Here is a 23,617-nt window from a genome sequence, read left to right as displayed (position 1 = left end):
CTAGCTTCCGTCCGCGACTCCGTCCGCGCGGAAAAATTAAGATTTATTTTTTTCTACGTATTTTTCCGGGATAAAAAGTATCCTATTTTATGCCCAGGATAATAAGGTATAATTATACCAAGTTTCATCGAAATCGAACCGTTAGTTTTCACGTGATGCCTGAACATACAGACAGACAAAAATTTTTTTAATCACATATTTGGGTTTGGTATCGATCCAGTAACACCCCCTGGTATTTATTTTTTCAATATTTTCAATGTACAGAATTGACCCTTCTACAGATTTATTATATGTATAGATATTAGATTCACTATATCTTGTGGCAAGCGTTAAAAAATGAGGCAAAAATAATAAAGGAATTAACCGGTTAATTTGGGTGTCAAAACCGTTTGTGCAGAAGTAACCGGTAACCTTAATCATTTGGGTTACTTATAAACAGTTCACTTGTTTAACCGGTAAATGAAGGAACGATATATTTACCGGTATATAATCTAAATTAACCGCTCTTTTCAAACCGGTTCCGAGCCCTGCTCATAATAAACTTCGCTAGAAGTCTCTACAACTCAGCTGTTTATTATAAATGCAAATATAAAAAGTCGCTTCAAACTTTCAAACGTATCGCGCAATAAGTCAATAACTACATTTCGGCGAAAGCAGCTGTTGCGAAACGCGTGAATCATCCGAATGTTTTTCGCGAAGCGGTCGCGCTCTTCCCACTACCGCGTACTAGTCACGCGTACGTTTCCCTGAATCGCTTTTGGATGTGATGGGCCGCGTTAAGGAGACGGTGGTGGAGAGTGATGTGCGTGTGGGGGGTGAAGGTCGGGGGGGCGGGCGTGGGGGCCATGGCGAGGGTCGGCACTGTGGCGCCCTCGTCGGGGTGGCAGAAGAACGCAACGCAGTGCCGGCCGCGAGCGCGCGCGTATGTACCATCAGGTATCACCACGCGGTGCATCTGGAAGAAAAGTAGTGATATGAGTACATAAATAAAGCAGGATTTGTCATAATAAACAAATATATACCATGACACTGTGCCCACACAATCCTATACGTTTGCAGGGGTTTTTGGGTTGCATGGTATGGAATAGATGAGTAGATTTTTCTGCCTACAATCCTGTATTATCTATATAACATATTATATGCCAGAAAAGACTGTAAATTATTATCAGATGGTCATCAAATGACGTCGGAAAGCGGTTTATTATTGAAGTATAATGTAATCATGAGTGTGATGCGTCATTATGCGATAATTATCACAAAATGCTGTAATGGTACTTATATTCTGTGAATATAGATTTCTAGAGTGGTGCAATTTAAATTGCATGATAAGCCTCTTTACAATAAGAGTAATATAAATATTTATCACGCGTTTATTAAATTTTAACTACTTGGGATTGCGTTTATCACTATCATGATTTGCGTTATTTTCAAAATAAAATAGCTTACCATAGCAGGAAGCAAATTGGAAGTCCAGTTAGCGAGAAGTTCTCCAGTCTGCACCAGAATAGCTCCAGGAAGATGGCCTACGGCTTGCCATTTTTCACTGCCATTCAACTTCACCTGAAAATATTCACAAAATTTATTAATTTGGAATATAATTTAATAGACCGTATTAAATGTTTAAATTGATTTAAAGATTCGATCAATCTTTTTTTTTCAAAATGTTTGTATTAACCAATTATATAAAGTTCACAAATTTTGTCGGTACAACATCGAAACGTAGAAATCCAATAAATTGTATATTATCATAACTCACCTCAAGACCACCTTCCGAGTCCTGGGCCACGAGCGTGAAAGTACAACGATCACTGTGAGCCCCACAGCGGGTGTAGGCGATGGCGTCATGGCAACAGGGCCCTTTGTCCTCGGGTGGTACGGGCGGGTAGTACAGCAGTTGCATGCACGAGGGGTTGTTCCTGTCCGCGTCGCTCTTTAGCATGCCGGAGTGACAGGCTAACAGAGCTGATGTTGGTAACCCTGTATAATAATATGACGTTAGTTTTAAGGCGGTGCGGTGTGTTTAGACGTTAGTCCCTATATTGTTAATGATGGTACATTATCTAGTAACTAGTTTATAACATTACATATATGTATGTACACATAAGTTTTTACTGTTCTGTGTGTATGTATGTTTTGAAGTCTACTGTCTATGAATTACCTAGATTAAGAAACGTTGTGTGAATTGAATAAAGGTGCATTCAATATTATTTAAGAATACCCACATTATTTAGATATCTTATCATTTGTTTAAAATATTTATTTATAAAGCAAATTTACAAGATTTAAAACATTTAAACCAACAAGAAAAAAATGTAATCAGGATTAGCGATTTCTGGTTTGACAAGTATTATGAATAATATGGAGGACTGCGTTACATGAAGTCAGTTGGATTATGTTTTTTTTTTATTTATTTATTGATAGTTAATATTTTTTTCATCTTTTTTTGTTATTTTTTATAATATATTAAATCAGTTATAATACGAGGCGAAGCAAAATATTATGCAAGATTAAAAAATATATTGGAATTTAAATGTGACAATCCATGATGAGCACAAACATCAAGAAACACAAACAACATTAATTATATTATGGATCCAAAGAATAGGACTTATAACGTAATCTGTGTTTATTATTTCTTGGAAAGGAATCTATTATTATAATTATGTGTAGATTCATTTCCATTGAGTGATTCGACTGTTTGCAATTCAAAACTTCTGGCAATCCTTCACTCACGAGTAAGTATGATCATAAATATAATCATGATAAGTGCGAACAAAATCCTTGCAACTTTTATGGCGTTTCGATAAGTTTCTAGGTTACTCGTAAACAACTATAAAACGAGGAAAAGCGTGTTAGTATCTAGGTTATTATACTTATAAAGACTACGCGTGTGAGGTACAAGACGAGCGTGTATCTTTAATTTTTATAATTACCGAAGACTGAAGCCAGAGCTTGCAAGAGGACTCTAGAAAGATTGGTGAGGTCATGAGCCAGGGGTACGGTGTGTGTAGTAAACTCCGGGACTTCCTCCTGCGCAGGCATCGACGCAGCCGACAGCGTCGTGATGTTGAACGAATGACGTAATTCCTGTATTAATAAAAAAACGCAATTAACAATAGCTAGTTATTGTACGCTAATATTTCCTTGAACAAGTTTTCCATGTGTTGTTCCGCGATCATTTGAACACATACCTACCTATTCTGAACACTATTTTGCTTAAGAAAATTGTTCGAGAAAATGTTATATAAGTACTTCCAATAATATTTTAATATTAAATCGCGAAAACCATAATATTGTTTTTTTTTAAACGGTATAATAATGGCAATTTTATCGCTGTGTAAAATAAAGCGCGTGTAAATTATTACTACCTTTACTGGTATGAATATTATTAACCGGTGTCATAGAAAAATACAGTTCTGGATATGAACTAGGTATTACAATTTACAGGCGACTATGAAATAATTACATAGAAAAAAGAATATATATAATTTTATGCGGAAAGTTTCAGAATCCAATCATTATCCATTAAAACTGAACAGTATAATTTTCCTCGAGACAGTAACATCAGGATTACGTGACTGCGTGTGTATGTGTAACCGGTTACCAACCTATATAAATTATTTTCTATTTCATTCTAGAGACTACAGAGAAATAGGCTCTGGAACCGTTAGGGAGATATTTAAATTATAGTTAGATCATTCATCCTGCAACTGGTTCATACAGAAATAGATTAGAATTTCTAAACAAGTTTCAAAACAACTTTTTATCTCATTTAAAATCACTATGATTTGGTTTCCACAACTGTTGCCTACTTGCGAAACATATTCCTGGTATACAGAACTTGTATATATCAAAAGAAATTGTATCAACAACGGTTTAACAAAAGTCTGATTGTGAATATGAATAACGTGGATGGAAATTCATGAAAAGATCCTAAGAAAAGATCATAGAAAATGCTTTATGACTGTACGCTTAAAATTGTATCGATTCTAAATATGTAGATACAGTTATAAGAAAATGATTTACCGCATTATAAAAAGTTTAATCTGTAGTCTTATCCTTTCGTAGCCGAGAATAATTTTATGTAAGAAGTTATTATTACCTTTTTAGTATTATCGAATTGCTCGGTTCCGGGACGAACGTAGCCATGTTTGTTGACAGGGTTGCGAAGATACTGCGCCTGACAGCCCTCGGGGAGGGCACAAAAGTTGTCCAGATCAGCGTATACCGCCTTCAGCTGGAAAAATACGTTGAAGCATTACTTGAATTTTTTTTATATACAAGACGGTCTGTACCAGTTTCTGGATGTGTAAATTTCATAATATGTATTTATCTGTTTTACAAAAAAAAATCAGTACATGCAATGTTCATTGCTATTCCCAAGTTAAACTGGTTAGCGTTAGGCCCAGTACACATGGTGAAACGCAACTGCAACGAAACTGCAACTACTAGTTACTTTTGAGTTACATTTGAGTTTATGCCATAGATACCTTTGAGAGACAACACACATCGCAACTAGTTTGAAACCGGTTTGAAACGCGTTGCAGATCAGTTGCTTTGAAACCAGCGTGCAGGAAACTCGTGTCGGATTTGGCGTCTTTTCTGTTCGACAAAATGGCTGGCGACGAAAATAAAAACATTCAATTCGTATTGGAAGTTGAGAAGCATCCTTGCTTGTACAATACAACATTTTCAAGCTACTCTCGCAAGAATGATACTGATACGGCAGTTGATATTCTTCTCAATGTAGGGATGTAACCACATACTTCTTCTTTTACGCCTCTTTTTTTGTCGAAGATACAAATACAGAACCAGAACTTCTTCATCACTTGAACTAGACATTTTGGAGACGTCTGTCTGGTCTCAAAATCGGAATGATTGTGACTAATTTCATCATATTTAGGTTGCGGCGTGTGTGGAAAACGTTTGAAACTGGTTTCAAACCTATAATTCCAAAAGGGTTTCGTTGCAGTTGCGTTTCGCCATGTGTGCTGGGCCTTAGAGAAAAATGTTAACGATTGTTTACCTATCTATCGGAAAAACATTAAACATGCATTAGGTGTCGATTACTTTGAAAACTTTGTTTTTTAATTACCTTATCCTCAGCGACGCCATGGTTAACAAGCATTGCTAAGCCCTTGGTACTAAGAGCGGCAAACAACTGTTGTCCGATTCTTTTTACTACAGATTTCATAGGACATATTTCCGTACCTGAAATATGATGTTAAACTATAATACATAATTTGTTATAAGTATGTATTTTGAAGAAACATGCCTGCTATTTTTTTTTTGAAGACAATTGCAATCAAAATTATTTTAATTCGAAACGGTACGAAAGAAAAATCCAATACATATAAAAAATTCTACATAATATCATAAAGAGTCTATCATTGTTTTAAAACGGTCTCTACTCTCTGCTTGATCTTCCACCTAATTCAGTGTTTTTATTTTCTTATTGTTCTCCAAAATTAAAGTACGATTTAAATCAAGATGAATTATAATATTTTTTGAATTTAAACGTTAAATTTTAAATTACGTTTCTACCATCTGCAACAATATTGATTTTCATAGACGTCTTGCAAAAACTCGAAAGTAACAGTTTCATTAAAATACCAGGGGTTATGCAAGGATATAATAAGGTCACTACAATGACGTATGAAGTCAAAAAGTATTATTTTTATCCTCTTCTTTATTGTTAATGCGTAAGACATGTGTTTCAATTATAATTTAAACAAGATTCAATAAAACACAATGATGAAAAACAAGTAACTTTACGCTCCACTCGATTGTTATGTTTTAAGATTTTATAATAGTGATGAAACATTTATGTCATGCTAACAAAATATTTGTGGAGTTATTAGAAATTGTTTCAGTTCAATGTTCTCCATTTAAGATATCAACGTTATTAAAAAATACATTTTGTTATTTGAGCAGCAATAAAAACTTACATAGTGTGTGAAACATTTGATTTTTTAACAATGCTTTTGAACAAGATATATGTCTCAATAGATATACAAGAAGTATGTTTTTGCATAATTAATTTAAAGAATACCTCTCGATTTTATATGCAAAAAACCACCAATTTCGAAGCAGCTGCTTTATGCCAAAAATAAAAATAGAGACAAATTATTTACATCATTTAAAACGTCAAACACCCATTATAAATATGTTTCTATTTAAAAACGTGAGAAGGTGTATTAAAATAAAATATACAGATCGTTCAGAGTTAGTAAAGGTCCGGCCATGACACGATTCTGTCACCGACCTATGCTTACTTGTATTTTGTGTTGTTGATGCGTCTAGGTCAAATGCATTTAAAATTATTTACACTTACTTTCAATAAAGCATCTTTACCTGCTCGATTCATACTCATTGAAGTTATAATAATATTTAATATACCTAGCTATTGATGATGAAAAAAATAACAATTTAAGCACAAAGGTATGGTTTAATCTACTAACCCATAGGTAGGGTCTATTGGTTTACCCATTGGGCATTGTTTCCATTGAAAATGATCTGTGATTTTGCCCCTTACAATAAGATTAATTAAGATAATTTGATTTTTATTGACAAACGGGATCGTATAAATTTAATTAAATTAATTGTTAATAATTATATTATATATTTAATTAATGTTTACATGTGTAGTGTGCATTTTTTATAATCAAGTTGAAGACCAAACAGTTTTATTAAGCTATTGCATAGCTTCTATCGCGGGCCTTGAGCGCGGGGACCGAATCGAGAAATTCCGTAACGAAAATCCTCACGCTCCCCACTCCGACGGGCTCGGAGCGTGAAGCGTGTGGCTTGAAGGCATGCTATGCAATAGCTTTACCACGGCAGTCCCCGAGTGCCACACGTATTTTTATAATTTTGTTTGTCTATTATTGATTCGTAGGAACATTATACTTATTTTAGGGCCATTCGGTGTTTTATTCGATATCGGTGTTTTAAACGTTGATTAATTAAATAACTAATACTTACTACCTACAACAATGAAGCCAATTCCATTTATTTTCAATATCACATTGTGTATGCTATATCCGCAATCCGCGTACAAGTCAGTAGGTATACAAAATTGGTAATTGACATAAATTTGGAATGCTTTTAGTAATTTACTTTTTGTCTTATAATTGTATGTTCCACATACAATTATAAGACAAATCAACCGTCTGTTTGGTCAGTGATAATTTAATTTTAGGCAACTTTAGATATGATTTTTGGAAGTTGGATTAGATAAAATTATCTGATAGGTATAACGCCGTTGTAAAATAGATGTGAGTTACGATTGTGATGTTTATTGTTACCTATTACAGTGAATTCGCGTTTTAAAATATCATATGACACTTATGTTACTAAGTAGATACACACTTATTTCACTTAAATTCAAAGAATATTTCGTAATAATTTCATATTTTCCAACATAAACGAGCGTCGATCGTTGACAATATGATGGATGCAGATTTATAAGCTAACATATGAGTAGGTGCGCGTACTAATTTTATTGCTTTATCGGTTATGAATTTAGAACAAACGCTTGACCCATATTCAATGATTAATTCACCGTGTACTCAAGCGAGAACACGAGATGAGCACGCAAAGAGCATTGCTCTAATAAAAGTAATCCGTGATTTGTGTATGTATGTACTTTGTGATTAGGTGACTGGTGAGGATATGACAGGAAGACTGCGGTATACTGTCTTAATCATACTGCGATAATCGGTGGCACATCTGTCTGAGTTTATTAGTAAGTAGTTATTTACTTCTTAGTCATCGTTGTAGCAATCTTTGCAAGTACCTACAAAATATTTATATTCAGAAGTTTACACTTTGCTACATTTACTGTACTATCTTAGCACATAATAATTAATAGATTATAGAACTTAACAGCTAATAAAGAATATGAAAAGTTTGATGGGAATTCAGTTTAAACGGTGTTCTTTAGACGGTAAAAAGTCCATTGATGTAGAAAATATATTGCTCCATTGTTTCGATGAATATGTGTATTGTTTTCTCTATTATCATTCCGTCATATTCATATTTAATGTGAATTATTATTTTAATGAGGAAATCCGTTCTAACGCCTTTAGTACACCGACGCGTTCGCGTGCGGCAGCGAATCTCTGCGAAACTACAGCGTAGCGAAATATCAGCGAAACGTTAGTACACAGCAATGTTTCGCAACTTTTTCGCATTGATATGCCATTGTCATTTTTGACGACTGCAGGTGCAGACGTAATTTCAGAATGTCATCTCAGTCAATGTCATTTTTAGCAACTGGTGACACATATACAACAATATATTTTTCTTATCGTTTGGGTGAATGCACCGTTTCAAAGATAGTAACTCAAGTATGCGAACAAATTTGGAAAATACTACAGCCAGAGTACATCCCGGTTCCTTCTACTTAAACATGATTGGAAATAATAATGGGGTTTTCCTAATTGCCTCGGGAGTATTGACGGCAAGCATATTGTTATTAAATTTCCACCTAACAGCGGCTCACTGTTCTATTGCTATAAAAAACGATTTTCTACTGTGTTATTGGCAATAGTTGATCCACATTACAAATTTACTTACATAGATGTAGGATCATAATTATGGTAAAGATTCCGATACTACAATATTTGAGAACTCATCATTTTATCAGCTTTTAAAAAGTGGACGGTATCTGAATTTGCCAGCTCCAAAACCTTTGCCAGGTTTCAAAACAGACTACACCACATGTATTCATTGAAGATTTAAATTAGAAACCTTTCTAATGAGACAAGAGACGCAGCAATGAATGACAATGATAAAAAAAGATTTAATAAATCATTAAGTAGGGCACGAGTAGTAGTAAAATGTGCGTTTGGCATTTTAGCACAAAAATTTAGAATATTCTTGAGGCCCTTTGAAACAGATTTGAATAATACTATTAAAATTGTTAAAGCTGCAGTATACACATACGAAAATAAACAATTTTCGGACACTTTAGGAGCATTCGTACCAATGCATGCCAATAGACATAGGGCAGACTTAGCAGCGCTTAATGTTCGATCACAATTTGTAAATTATTTCAAAGAAAATTAAAAACATAAAATGTATGAAATATAAACAATAAATTTTTTACCATCTATCAGAGTCTTTTCTTGAAGTTTTCTCCATGCTACCTCTTTTTTGTACGTATTTTTATAATCTGCGTGTCCAATTGCGTATAATACGGGATAATCTCGAATAGAATGCAAAAATAATTCAGTATTTTCGGCATCCATGGCCAATGATATTTTATGTATAGATACGTTATTATAATACTCACAAATCACAATATAGTATATAAATAAACAAATAGTTGCCATGGCAATTGGCATTTTGGCACGTTGGTGGCGTATCTAGGTACCTCTTGTCTATATCTATACATATAATAAATCTGTAGAAGGGTCAATTCTGTACATTGAAAATATTGAAAAAATAAATAGCAGGGGGTGTTACTGGATCGATACCAAACCCAAATATGTGATTAAAAAAATTTTTGTCTGTCTGTCTGTCTGTCTGTCTGTCTGTATGTGAAGGCATCACGTGAAAACTAGCGGTTCGATTTCGATGAAACTTGGTATAATTATACCTTATTATCCTGGGCGTAAAATAGGATACTTTTTATCCTGGAAAAATACGTAGAAAAAAAATAATCTTAATTTTTCAGTTTTATCCATAGACGTTGTTCCGTAGAACCGCGAACACACGTTGCGTATTATTATAGGCCTAGCCGTATTTGGGAATTGGGTCCAATAGATATTTATAAGATGTTATTGTCAGAGGTATTCAAAATGGATAAATAAACCATCCACGCGAAGACCGACATCCGCGCGGACGGAGTCGCGGGCGGAAGCTAGTATATATTATTTCTATATCACTTCTATATAATATCATTGTCCATGGACGCGAAAATCTGTCCTCACCGACAGAATGCGAGCGGACGCTATGCGATGCGAAACTCACGCGAAACTTCACTAGCGAAACTTATGCGTCTGTGTAATGGCCATTTCGCAGTTCCTTGCGAAACAATACTGACAAGGACGCAACTATTTCATCTATCTATGTGCTAGAGTGAGACATATCATATGCGAAAACCTTCCATACTACTGACAGATTTTTCGTTTTTTCGCTGCCGCTCGCGAATGCGTCGGTGTACCAAAAAGGCGTAGTACACAGCAATGTTTTCGCAACTGTTTCGCAATGCGTCTGTGTAATGGCCATTTCGCAGTTCCTTGCGAAACTATACTGACAAGGACGCAACTATTTCATCTATCTATGTGCTAGAGTGAGACATATCATATGCGAAATCCTGCCATAGTACTGACAGATTTTTCGATGTTTCGCTGCCGCACGCGAACGCGTCGGTGTACTAAAGGCGTAACTTCGATTGTTTTTATCTTCCATTGTTATACCTTTAATTTGTCTTCTGTCAGTATCTAATTTGCTAAAGTTACCTACTTATTCATTCGGAGACGTGATAATATAGTTTTCTCATGTAATCAAACGCAAACTCAGGGAACCTATTAACATACCTAGGTAATAAGAAAAAACACACACACACACACACACACACACACACACACTACTTTCTGAGACTGTGGTGTATGTAGTAGATCTGTAGATACCGCTACTAATCATCTGAACTGTTATTTTAATTTCTGTGGTACTATGCAAAAATCAGTAGGTATTTGTGTTTTATGAGGCTCTGCGTCGGCCACAGTTATTATGAAATTAAATTTTCTAATACTATGGTTATTGGTTACCCGTTAGGCCCGTTACAGCATTGCCATACTCTGAGTGTGGGAGTTCGACTTGCATTTGGTCACTTTGTAAGAAATATTTCTGCTTTGGCTATCTCAACAAAATCTGTCTAAGATGTCTAAGGTTTTAATGATACACAATATTTGGTGCTTCTTTGATATATTATGAGATATCTTTACTATTTAAATTCTCTATAATACTTGTTTTAAATCATTTAATAAAATCTTTAATACCTATGTAGAATATTATATACTTGTTAGGTAACATTTTGGTTAATAAAATAATAACCATTCAGTATACCAAATAATTAACTAGGTACATACTTTAAAATGACACATTGTAACATTTGTTTATTACATTACTATTGCATACTAATTTATTGTACCTAATCATTTGATTGACAGGAAATTTATGTTGTGTAAGTAATTACAAGTTTTATAATCTAGATTCTAGATAATTAAAATGCTGAATCGTAGACTCAATTGCTAAACCAAGAAGTGACAATTATTTTTCTTTCATATTTTATTTAATGTTAGAATGGTGTACCTATATTTTGCTCGGTGAATTACATAATTATTATGTAGATTACTAGTTTAACGCCCGCACTCCGCAGCTTCGCCCGCTTTGTCTAAAACCTAATAAATTATATACTTCCTCTTGAATCACTCTATCTATTGAAAAAAACCGCATCAAATCTGTTGCGTAGTTTTAAAGATTTAAGCATACAAAGGGACATAGGGACAGAAAAAAGAACTTTACTATGTAGTGATAGAACTTGTTTTGTGATAATAAAACGTAGCAAAAGAAGAACCTGAATATAAATAAAAGTGATGTCTTCTTCCATGAATACGTTTCTTTCCGAGTTTAATATCATTAATATAATATACGTCAACGTAATATAGATGTGTATAAATTGCGGAAGCGCTTCGGTTTAGCCTCTGTCGAATCTTAGGTCGTCTTAGAACTCTGACGAAATCATGAAGGTCATGTATCCTTTGTTTCACAGTTTTTTCAAACGTCTAATAATTATTCATTTAATGTAATTACAGGATGGTGACGTCACAATTCGTGACTGTAAGCTATCAGCGTGATAAATGCACGAAATGTCAGTAGTTAGGAATATACATATATAACTTCATTTGTGATACGATTTAAGTAGGTAGGTATATAATATTTCTTGCAAACATTTCTCCATATCCTGATATCATAATATCAAATATGTGAATAAAATATGCTTGAAATATGTTTCTAGGAAAATGAAGACAAAATTTTGTAGGGAAAAAGAATTGGCTGTTTTTAAAAGTCATTGTGAAGTGGTCAAGGAAAGAGGAAAACGAATGACTACCATCTCATGTACAAACTAACAACTCATGTAGGTAGGTTTGTTTAACGTGGGATTTATGTGGAAATTTCGTGTACGTCAGAAATTTGTTTCTAAACATGAATCAGATATTTACCCGTATGTAAATATAAATTCGCCTAAAAAAAATTTATTATTGGCCGTGGGGTGCCGGTTTAAGAATAGCACCTCCCCATCTCCTCCCGTGGGTGTCGTAAAAGGCGACTAAGGGATACATCATACCGGAACGGGCAGCAGCGTTCCGCGATTCATTACCTACCACCAACTGCGCTCGCCAACCCGCCTGCCAAGCGTGGCGAGTACTGGCATTATCCCCTCATGGATAGCACACCACCAACCAGGCCCCTAGTACCCGGCAGCCCCGCTATTCCAGGCTACGGTAGCGGCCATGGTAACGGCGGGGCAAGGGGTGCTAAGAATCACCGGATGAGATCCGGCTACCACTCCACACGACCCCTGGCCCTGGTAACATACAATGCACGCACATTGAGGACGGACGAAAAGATAGTTGAGCTGGAAGAAGAATTGAGCAAATTACGATGGGATGTCATAGGGTTATCAGAAGTCCGAAGAGAGGGGGAGGACACGATAACGTTGACGTCTGGTAATTTGTTCTTCTACCGGGAGGGCGACCAACAGTCCCAAGGTGGAGTCGGGTTTATCGTCCACAAATCTCTCGTCAACAACATCGTAAGCATCGAGAGCGTGTCGAGCAGGGTAGCGTGCCTTATACTCAGAATATCTCAAAGATATTCGCTGAAGGTCATACAGGTTTACGCACCGACCTCGGCTCACTCCGATGAAGAAGTGGAGATTATGTATGAGGACGTAAGTAGAGCCATACATACCTCGAAAACACACTTCAATGTTGTGATGGGAGATTTCAACGCAAAGTTGGGGAAGAGAGGCGATGATGAGTTGAGAGTGGGGCAATTTGGGTTTGGGCAACGTAATCCGAGGGGCCAGAAACTTGCTGATTTTCTGGAGAAGGAAGGACTCTTTATGATGAATTCCTTCTTCCAGAAACCGAATCACAGGAAGTGGACCTGGCTGAGCCCGGATGGAAGGACGAAAAATGAGATAGACTTCATTATGACCACGAAGAGACAAATATTCAAAGATGTCTCTGTGATCCATAGGGTGAAAACCGGAAGCGATCACCGAATGGTACGAGGCATCTTGAATATTAATGTCAAACGTGAAAGATCACGTCTAATGAAGTCTACGCTCCGCCCTTGCCATGCCAAGATCCAAAACCCCGAAAGCTTTCAACTGGAGCTCCAAAATCGCTTCGCTTGCCTCGACAGTAGCGTCTCTGTGGACGATCTAAATAACAGGCTGGTAGAAACTATCCGCGCGGTTGGGTCCCACTTTAAAACCCGTAAAGTAAATCCGCAAAAACTCTCGGACCAAACTCTGAAACTAATGGCAGACCGGCGCTCAATGCCACTGCGCACATCTGAAGATGCTAAGTCATATAGGCAGCTCAATAGACGGATATCTAAATCTCTGCGGCACGACATTCGCTCCTTTAATGCTTCAAGCATTGAGGAAGCGATTAAGCGAAACCAAGGCTCGAAAGTGTTTGCAAGAGATATGTCTATTGGGCAGAGCCAGCTGACGAAGCTGAAGACAGATCGTGGCGTAGTAGTGTCGGCCAAGCCAGAGGTATTAGGAGAGGTCGAGAGGTTCTACCGGCAACTTTACACCTCAGTTGCCAAGCCTGTTTCTAGTCCGGCGAAAGACCCAAGAGCCCGACTAACCCGACATTTCACCGAAGATATCCCGGACATCAGCCTGTACGAGATTAGGATAGCTCTGAAACAGCTTAGGAACAACAAGGCGCCGGGTGAGGACGGAATCACCTCTGAGCTTCTGAGAGCGGGTGGAAAACCAATCCTCAGAATGCTACAGAGGCTATTTAATTCCGCCTTACTCGAGGGCACAACGCCTGAAGCATGGAGCAGGAGTGTGGTTGTTCTGTTCTTCAAAAAGGGAGACAAGACCCTATTGAAGAACTACAGACCGATATCACTCTTGAGCCATGTTTATAAGCTGTTCTCAAGGGTTATCACGAATCGTCTCGAACGCAGGTTAGATGACTTCCAGCCTCCCGAACAAGCCGGTTTCCGTAAAGGCTTTAGCACCATAGACCACATCCACACGCTGCGGCAAATTATACAGAAAACCGAGGAGTATAATTTGCCACTATGCTTAGCGTTTGTGGACTATGAAAAAGCCTTCGATTCGATCGAGACCTGGGCCGTGTTAAGGTCTCTCCAGCGGTGCCGTATTGACTATCGGTACATCGAAGTATTGAGAAGCTTGTACGAACACGCCAACATGTCAGTCCGAGTACAAGATCAGTGTACAAAGGCAATCCCATTGCAGCGCGGTGTAAGACAAGGCGATGTCATCTCGCCCAAACTTTTTACCGCTGCTTTGGAAGATGCCTTCAAACTGTTGGAATGGAAAGGACTTGGCATCAATATTAATGGCGAGTACATCTCTCATCTTCGATTTGCCGATGATATCGTAGTCATGGCAGAATCCATGGAAGACCTTAATGCAATGCTCGATGACCTCTACAGAGTTTCACAACAAGTGGGCCTTAGCATGAACATGGACAAGACGAAAATCATGTCGAATGTCCATGTTGTGCCCACTCCAGTCTCTGTTGGAAACTCTACTCTCGAAGTTGTTGACGAATATGTCTACCTAGGACAAACCGTCCAATTAGGCAGGTCCAACTTCGGGAAGGAGGTCAATCGTCGAATCCGACTCGGATGGGCAGCGTTCGGGAAGTTAAAGAACATCTTTTCGTCCAAAATCCCTCAGTGCCTGAAGACTAAAGTCTTCGAGCAGTGTGTGTTACCAGTGATGACCTACGGAACAGAGACGTGGCCTCTAACCCTGGGCCTTGTGCACAAGCTCAGCGTCGCCCAACGTGCTATGGAAAGGGCTATGCTCGGAGTTTCCCTACGAGATCGAATCAGAAATGAGGAAATCCGTAGGAGAACCGGAGTCACCGACATAGCTCGCCGGATTAGTACGTTGAAGTGGCAATGGGCGGGGCACATAGCCCGTAGAACCGATGGCCGTTGGGGCAGAAAGGTTCTGGAATGGAGGCCACGAACTGGACGACGAAGCGTGGGACGACCTCCCACAAGATGGACGGACGACCTGGTCCGAGTGGCAGGGAGCCGCTGGATGCAGGCCGCCGGTGACCGGTCGTACTGGAAATCCTTGAGGGAGGCCTTTGTCCAGCAGTGGACGTCCCACGGCTGAAACGAACGAACGAACGAAATATAAATTCATATTTCTACATTTATATCGTGGTTGTAATTTAGCAATAGGTACCGGGTTTTGTCGGTTTCTGATTCCTTCCTTTTGCTTTTATCACAAAATGAAGTATATCCTTAAAAATCTTCGTCAAATATTCAGCTAAGAACTAAAAGAAATCTTATTGAAATATTTGTTTCACAAATTATTGTAAAGTTGGTAATTTGTTTTCTGTTCTGTGGTAATTTACATGTGTCATTCGTTCAAATTTTTAATAGATGTCAGAAATTGAAAATTTGGTTAAATTAACGTACATATTATAAAAAACTTTTCATACTGTAACGAGGTAACGAGCACATGTCTATCTACTGTATTTGTGTTACTGGGCTACCTAATATCTATATTGTCAATTTAACCACATAAAATATATCAATCACACTTTAAAGGCTATCTTTTAGTCTTGTTTGCTTTTATTGTTCAAATTGACCACCTTAGCCTATACAAATATGTTTGAAACGATTTAGGCCATCTATCCACTTCCAATTTAGGTAGATAAGGTAGTAAAGTATATTGTATTTCGAGTTGGTTTTAGTCGTGAACTAAATCTTGAAATAGGTACCTACTATATTATCTTATCAACGTCAATGTTCTAGTACATAGTACATACTCACCTCATCTCTTTATTTAATAAAAGAATGTCATAAAACTGGATAATGTTTGTATGCAGTTAAACTCAGTTTAAAAAATGGGAGAGTATAACATTTAACCTTGTTCTTATTATTTCATTCAAACAATTAGGTAATCATAATCACTTTGTTCCGCAGGTCCTTTAAACTGTTTTATTTGGTCTAATTCTTGAGAGTAATTATTATTTAGATCAACATCGTACCTATATAAGACTGCCTATATTTTGTAATAAAGGTATATATTATAATAACATAGTAAGCGAAATTTTGTGCTTCTCGCAAGATTCTAATATGATTTTGTTTATAAATATCAGAATTTGGATATTATGCATTAGAGTACTTAGCCCATAAAAGTGTGTTTACGTTCAATTCTTTTACGATAAACACACGTGTATTTTAAACGTGAAGTTATAACAAAGGAATTTGAGGACGGTTTAATAATCATTGTCCTTTTTAAAGTAACATTCTTATCAGCAACTCTTTGTTTGCGTCTTACTATATCGCGGAGTTCGGAAATGTTGTTTTAGTTAAATATAAATGTATGTAGGTATTGTATTTGGATATTTAAAAATGTGTTATTATTTCATCATTAATTTACACGATAGTAGAACTATTCCGATGAAATTATCAGTGACGGCATAAAACAGGCGAGTAGGTACCTAGATACCAAATAAAATAATTTGCCTGCTTTATTTTGGACTTATCGCATTAGGTGCTAAGCCTTATCAAAATTGTGATAAAAGTGCTTTATGAAAATCATTATTTTTTATTTATATTAATTTCTTGATAATTAAATTCTTACTATTCATTGAGCACTTGAATTTCTATTATTACTTACGTAATATCATATCAGTAGTATCTACCCTATTATAAGACATTTTTATAATTATTACATATACATCCATGATTATAAAATAAATGTTTTCCTATACTCGAAGACAAGTACAGAGAAAAGTGATAGTTTTACTAGTTATTACTTATTATGTGTAGTCTGTGCTGTAGAGACGAAAAATATAACAAAATAATAAAATCTTACGAATAGCTTAGTTATTAACCCTTTTTGGACTATCTACTATCTAGTCAAAAGTTTAAACCGCCAAGGTAAGCTAACAGGGATAGAAAGTGAAATCTATTTTAGAAGTGCCGTTCTCTTCTTGCATTTGACCGAACGTAACGCAGTCTATTTTTGCTGTCGGTATTCAGCAATCACTTTTTTGTACTTATTGTTTGTACCACTTAGGTAACATGTTTTTGTCTTGTGATGGATCGGTAACTTCGGCCTTTTGGTAAACTTAACCTAAATATAGACTCATAGGTATCTAAGTTATTTTTGCTCTATTCGCTTTTGTAGTAGCGAAAATACCCACAGATAAATTCATAAAATAAACTTATAAAGGTTCACATACTTTACATTAAATGATTAAGGTACATTATTGGCATCTGCTTCTTCAGTCCGAATATAGGTATACCTACCTACCTATCTTAAATGTTCTTTCCCTATTGCCCTGTGAATGACTGTTACCCATTATCTAACTTCTAAGACTTCCCTAAAATCCTTGATTTCTTATTCTCGAATTATGTTGGTTTTCTTAGAACGTTTAGTAACGATTATTTTCGTTTTTTCATGAATGATGAATACGATGTTTTGGTAGAGGAAACCCCTAACACGTTTAACGAACAAGTTTGCGTAATTGCTTTGACTTGGTGGTTTTCCTCGATGAAATTGAAAATGTCGAGTGTTTTCATACCATTATAATTACAGAATCATCATTATTTTCGTTAAAAATAATTATTATTTTAATAAGGAGTGAATAAGGCTGGAGGAACTTTATATCAACAGCAAATTAATTACATATTATAAATTATAAGATAAGACTGTCTTAATTTTATTCATAAATCTTGTTTCATTTTACTAATTTTTATGGCTCATGTGTAATTGATTTTGTGTTTAGATATATCTCTAAAGAAGAGCAGAAAAATCATATTATAGGCTCATGATTTTTATAAAATAGAACAAGCAAGTGGAGCTTTAAGTGAGTTATAAAATATAATAACAATTCAGGTCCGCACACTTTACACGTGCCATCCAAGAAGCCCTCGCTTAATAAACCATCGACGTCGTTATCAAGCATTCTGATTGCATTTGCATGCGAGCATATCAAATGTTCGTAACCAATCAGTACTTAATGTTTTCACACGTAGCTGAATATTATATTGAAGAAGATATCTACGTATTATCGTGGCGTCGACGTTGACGTATACCTATACTAGCTTTCCGCCCGCGGCTTCGCCCGTGTTTTCAAAGAAAAACCCGCATAGTTCCCGTTCGCGAGGGATTTCCGGGATAAAACCTATCCTATCTCTCAAGTTGGATCGAACTGCACACGGTGTGCGAATTTTATTATAATCGGTTAAGTGGTTTAGGAGTCCATTGAGGACAAACATTGTGACACGAGATTTATATATATTAGAATAACCCAAATATTAAACGCATAAAGGTCTCGATATAGTTCTGTGCATATAGGAATCGTCAAGCGAATTTGTTTAACACATATGGTATGGGACAATACTTTGGCAATACACAATGCTTGTAATTATCACGCGCTGTTGGCGTGTTTGTCGTACAATGGCTTATGGGTGGCATTGTTTGAGAAGCTTGATATCATACCATCTTTTATGGTCTGTGCAAATTTTCAATATCCAAATATCGGCAATACATTTATGCTAAGGTTCAGTAAACAATGAATTATACCGCATACGTATAGCATAAATTGCGTCATGACATAGTTCATCATTGTAGTCAGGTCACTATGTATTGTTATTATTAACCAACATGTATTACTTGCCTGCACTGTAATTTTGGAATATATCATACTAGCTTTCCGCCCCCATTAAATCTCGCATAGTTCCCGTTCTCGTGAGATTTCCGAGATAAAACTATGTGTTAATCCAAGTTACCCTCTATATGTGTGCTAAATTTCATTGTAATCGGTTCAGTAGTATTTGCGTGAAAGAGTAACAAACATAAACATACACATACATCCATTCTCCCAAACTTGCGCATTTATAATTTTAGTAGGAAGGAAAGGATAGAATAGGATTTAGTATATATAATTTTCTTTATATGTATGCTGTATATGTACACTGTATATGTACTGACCGACTGACCGATTTAAACATTTTGCTAGCTCAGACTAAAAAACGAGTACAGATTCGTGGAAGTACCGGAACATTCAAGTTTTGTAACTTATAAAATTCATGTGGCTTTGTAACTTATAAAGCTAAACTAAACTAAATTGGAACAGACCAGACCATTTTGATATGCAAGATTTTTCGCCATCAATTTGAGTGGAACTGTTGATCTTTAATTCCATTTTTCTGCTGTTTGGCTGGAGGGATATCTTATAATTTAAATGATTTTATAAATATGTGTTATGGATCAATAATTTTAGCATATAGCATATATTTGTGATTTTTTATAAATTAAAATTAATAATTGGGGGTTTATTATAAAACATTGTTTTTAAAACAATAAGCTTAGTTTCATACATTCGAGGTAATTTGATTGTCTGGATCTTTCTAGTTAGTTTAAACATTCAATCATATTTCTGAGCGTACACGATAGAGAAATAAATATAAATGCATAACAATGTGAGTTTCAATTCCTGACAATACTAAGAAATGCCTCAGAACATGTAGGTACGTCAGAGCCTCAGAGGTAGGTAACACAAATATTTGTTTGTATTCTTTGAGACACGTTCCCAATCGATTTGTTTGTTTAGATTGTAGAGCAATCAACACCAGAACGATTTCTCAATTTTGGAATATGTTTTGAGATGTTGTTTTGTGATTTTGACTGGCGAACGTGTTTATGTCTTGCATACATATTTAATTTCAGTATTCCGTTGATGAATTAAGTATCTTCACATTTATTTTTTTCAAGTTTAGTCCTTTTATGAGTGTCTCTTGGTACGAGTATGCATTTCTGAAGTACAGGTATGTAATAGATTATACACATATGTATTTATATTTCTCTAAAGCTTTCAAGCTTTAAACACTTTTAAAATGTCTTTCGATATTTTAATGCCCGGAGTAAACTGTAAAAACTGTCCTAATCTTGGGACTTTCCAATGAAATTGTTTTTATTGTAGGGATTGGAAGTAACCGATGAACTGTTATAATACCTATCTATATTTTAATCCATATTGTTTTAGAAATGAAGTACAAACGGGCAGATTTGGGTATTTTCCGGAATTTATTTCTAAACTTTAACGACTGACTTGCGCAAGCTTGCGATCTAATCCACTGAGTCATAGTTTACAGTTTTGACATTAAGTATCTCCGTAATTTAAGAATCATGCACAGAATATCGGTCATAACGTCTGTGATTGCATTTGACAGACCAATTATCACCATGGCTTGACTATGACACCTATAGATAACGGTATGATTTGTAAACTACTCAAGGTATTTTACAGTTATAGTAAAAATAGCTTATTACATAATTAAGACAGTTATATTTTGATTTTTGGTTTGGTTAGTAAAGATTTTATTTATTATTATTATATGTATTTCTATCCAATACACACCTAACTATTTGAAAACAAATCGTTTATGAAACACTATTCTTTGTACTGTATGGCACAATATTCTTATATCATTTAAATTTTTAAGGCAAGCTTATTGTATTGTTTTTTGTAGTAGGTATATGCTAATTAACGTTAATGCTAAATAAGTTCAAATTTTCACTCTCTTTTAAGGAAATATCCACTTTGTGGCATAAATTATTAGCCTTATTTTAATTTAGTGATATATAGGTACGCGTAGGAGTTTTTACCTCATAAAATGAACTTTTTGTGAAACTTTGACCTCAATATATTGATAATATTTTGCAAACGAGTTTGACAGCTTGCCTCTATATCTTATCGTAATATGTGGCCTTCAATCATTTGACGAACGTAAGCGGTCGTGAAATAAAATGCAAAGGTTGAATGTATTTCTGTGGTACTTACCTATTGCCTGTTGCAACGTGGAATGCATATTTTATCATTTGTAGATGGTAGAGGAAAAATAACTACTTAGTTAGGTACTTACTGCGGGATTTATCCAGCACGGATTATTTCTAATGATGTTAATAGAGATTTCATATTAATTGAGAATTTCGAGATTCATGATAAGTTAAAAGTTGAGTTGTTCAAAGGCTTATTTATGAGTTATGCATGGTAATTTTAAAAAATCGAATACAAAATAAAGTATAGGAAACCTTTTAAACGTATTTTGTCGTGTAATAAGGTGACTAGGGAATTATTATTAGTGTCGGATAGAGTCCCATGGTAAATTACCGACGAAGTATGGCGTGTGAAGGAAAAGAGGGCTATACAAAAGGGTTCGGACGGCTCGGCCGTTGCCCTCGCATACAGTCACTTTTTTTTCATCCTCTTCATTCAATAACTATCTTTTACGCGAACCAGTCCTATCTTTATGATTATGATTTTTCAAAAGGCATTAGTAATGTCACTTTGGATTTTCATTTCGTTGTCGTTACATAAACAAATTGTAACGATACTGTATCAGTGTTTTGAACAGTATCAAATTGATTGATCGATGGTATTTTAAAATACCAAAGAACAATAATGATTGATGATAAGTACGTAATGTATTTGTCTACTTTCAAGGAAATACCTAGTTAATAGCAATCGGTATTCATTTGCTGTTCACCTATTTCTGATAATTGAATAAAGATAAAATATATAAATCTATTCACTTAAATATTAGGTCTACTAATTCACAATGTACCTAATAGTGTTTAATGATTAATTTCTCGTATAATTATCTATCTATCTATGTACTTTGTAAAAACTTTCATTATTGGTAGGTGCCTAGTGACGAACCATACTAGGTAACTAGATTTATCAGAATTATTATGTTTATGGAGGTATAATGTTTAATTGTAATAAAAAAAAACCTTCAAGAATCGAGTTCTAGCGAGCCTTATCTTTATTTCTTTTATTTACTTGGCTAAAAACATTAAAATAATAAAAAAAAATCCCTATTCGACATAAATAATTATAATATTTAATGTGTTGTTAAATCAAGTTAATGATTTGATACTTATTATTGGTGAATAACTTAGATACTGGGAATTTCAGTGATTTCATGCAGCTGCATGAGTAAGAAACCGTTTTTAACGTTTTAGGGGAACTAGGTGGAAGAACGGCAACAAATGATCCGCTAAGTTCGGGTCTTTGAACTCGACTGGGTTCAAATCTGATCCATCTAAGATTGTATTACAAATAATATCGGAAACTTCGCTGCACAGCTGTCGGGTGCATTCAAGTTCGACCACCTATACCTAACAATTGAGGATGCACGCAGGTAAAACATGCTCTTCTTTGTGTCTTTGAGGATTGTAAGATGGAAGAAACGAAAAACTATTAAAGATTTTAAGTTTACTAATGCTTTCCTTTGCAGGTAGAAGGTTTTTGTTACTTTATTTAGGTATAATCGACTAGTGCAGTATTTGTTTTGAATGCTCACCTATATGCGCCAGGTCAATAATGGGAATCTCGCAGCGAGCGAGCAGGGTTTCCTCTTTCGGGGCAGCCATTGTCGAATTCGTTGCTGTTGTTCTGCTCTCGTTGAACACTAGCACCACTCTTGCGCCTTATCACACGACTTCTCGCAGGTAATTAGCAATTAGCGATCGTGACACCGAACGATAACAAAAGAATAGGATACGATACAGATAAGCACTATGGTACACGGCACGAAACCGTACGTTAAAGTTTATTAAAGTTGTGAATGGTCTTTTGATTACCCCTGGTATAGAAGCGTTCAGAACTCATTTGCATAACCTTGTAGTTCCTACTCGAGGCGTTCTGCGATCTGACGTAGCAGCAATAAGCTATACTGACTTGACACATTAAAAATTGGTTTCCGTTGCTCTTTCAGAGTAATATGTTAGGATTCGTTGCTCCCGCGTGTACGAGCCGACGGCGTCGCGCGCCCCCCGTCCCTCACAGATGCGAGTTTCGAATGTCTTTTAGTCTAATAAACTGGCTCACCGTGCGCGATGAGCGTTACCCTCCGTCCGTTAGCTCTCACTTGTATATCATCGCGCAGACTTTCGCAACCGTGTTATGTCGAAATCGCACCGCCTCGAACACACGGGAGAAAGCGTCGGCAGCGTGGCAACGTTACAACCGTTCAACGTCCGGAGCGATACTGGCGGAAAGCGCGGCTCGCGAGCGGTGCCTACTGCCTATCTGGGCTCTCACCAAGTGACTAGTGACTGGTCGTGCCTCGCGGCTTTGTGACTCAGCCGCGGCCGTGCTGCTCACCCGCTGCTCACTTCGCGCCACTACCATATTACGTAGGTACACGATACAATGTCAACTCTGTATTTGTATCGTATTTCCCATGTGGCGCTTTCTTTACAATTTCTTAGTTCTTACTATTTTGAATTTCTATACAAAGGTAAAGATTGAGAGCAGACAATATTTTCAATCACAGT

At 36.1% G+C, this 23,617-nt stretch overlaps 1 protein-coding gene across 1 annotated transcript; it reads right to left on the bottom strand.

Moving 5' to 3' along the window:
* Positions 1-538: 538 nt before the first annotated feature.
* On the bottom strand, positions 539-23,407 carry LOC123705658 (2-oxoglutarate-dependent dioxygenase htyE-like). Its single transcript, XM_045654558.1, has 7 exons — positions 22,642-23,407; positions 5,096-5,211; positions 4,103-4,237; positions 2,934-3,087; positions 1,757-1,977; positions 1,447-1,560; positions 539-955 (listed from the first exon to the last, which is right to left on the bottom strand). The coding sequence occupies exons 1-7, from the start codon at positions 22,709-22,711 to the stop codon at positions 731-733; spliced, it is 1,035 nt and encodes a 344-aa protein (XP_045510514.1). The 5' UTR covers positions 22,712-23,407; the 3' UTR covers positions 539-730.
* Positions 23,408-23,617: the final 210 nt, after the last annotated feature.

The sequence above is a fragment of the Colias croceus genome, chromosome 2 (assembly GCF_905220415.1).
Source record: "Colias croceus chromosome 2, ilColCroc2.1".
In the NCBI taxonomy this organism is placed as follows: Eukaryota; Metazoa; Arthropoda; class Insecta; order Lepidoptera; family Pieridae; genus Colias; species Colias croceus.
The sequence above is the reverse complement of the archived record's forward strand: the minus strand, read 5'-3'. Positions and strand labels throughout refer to the sequence as shown.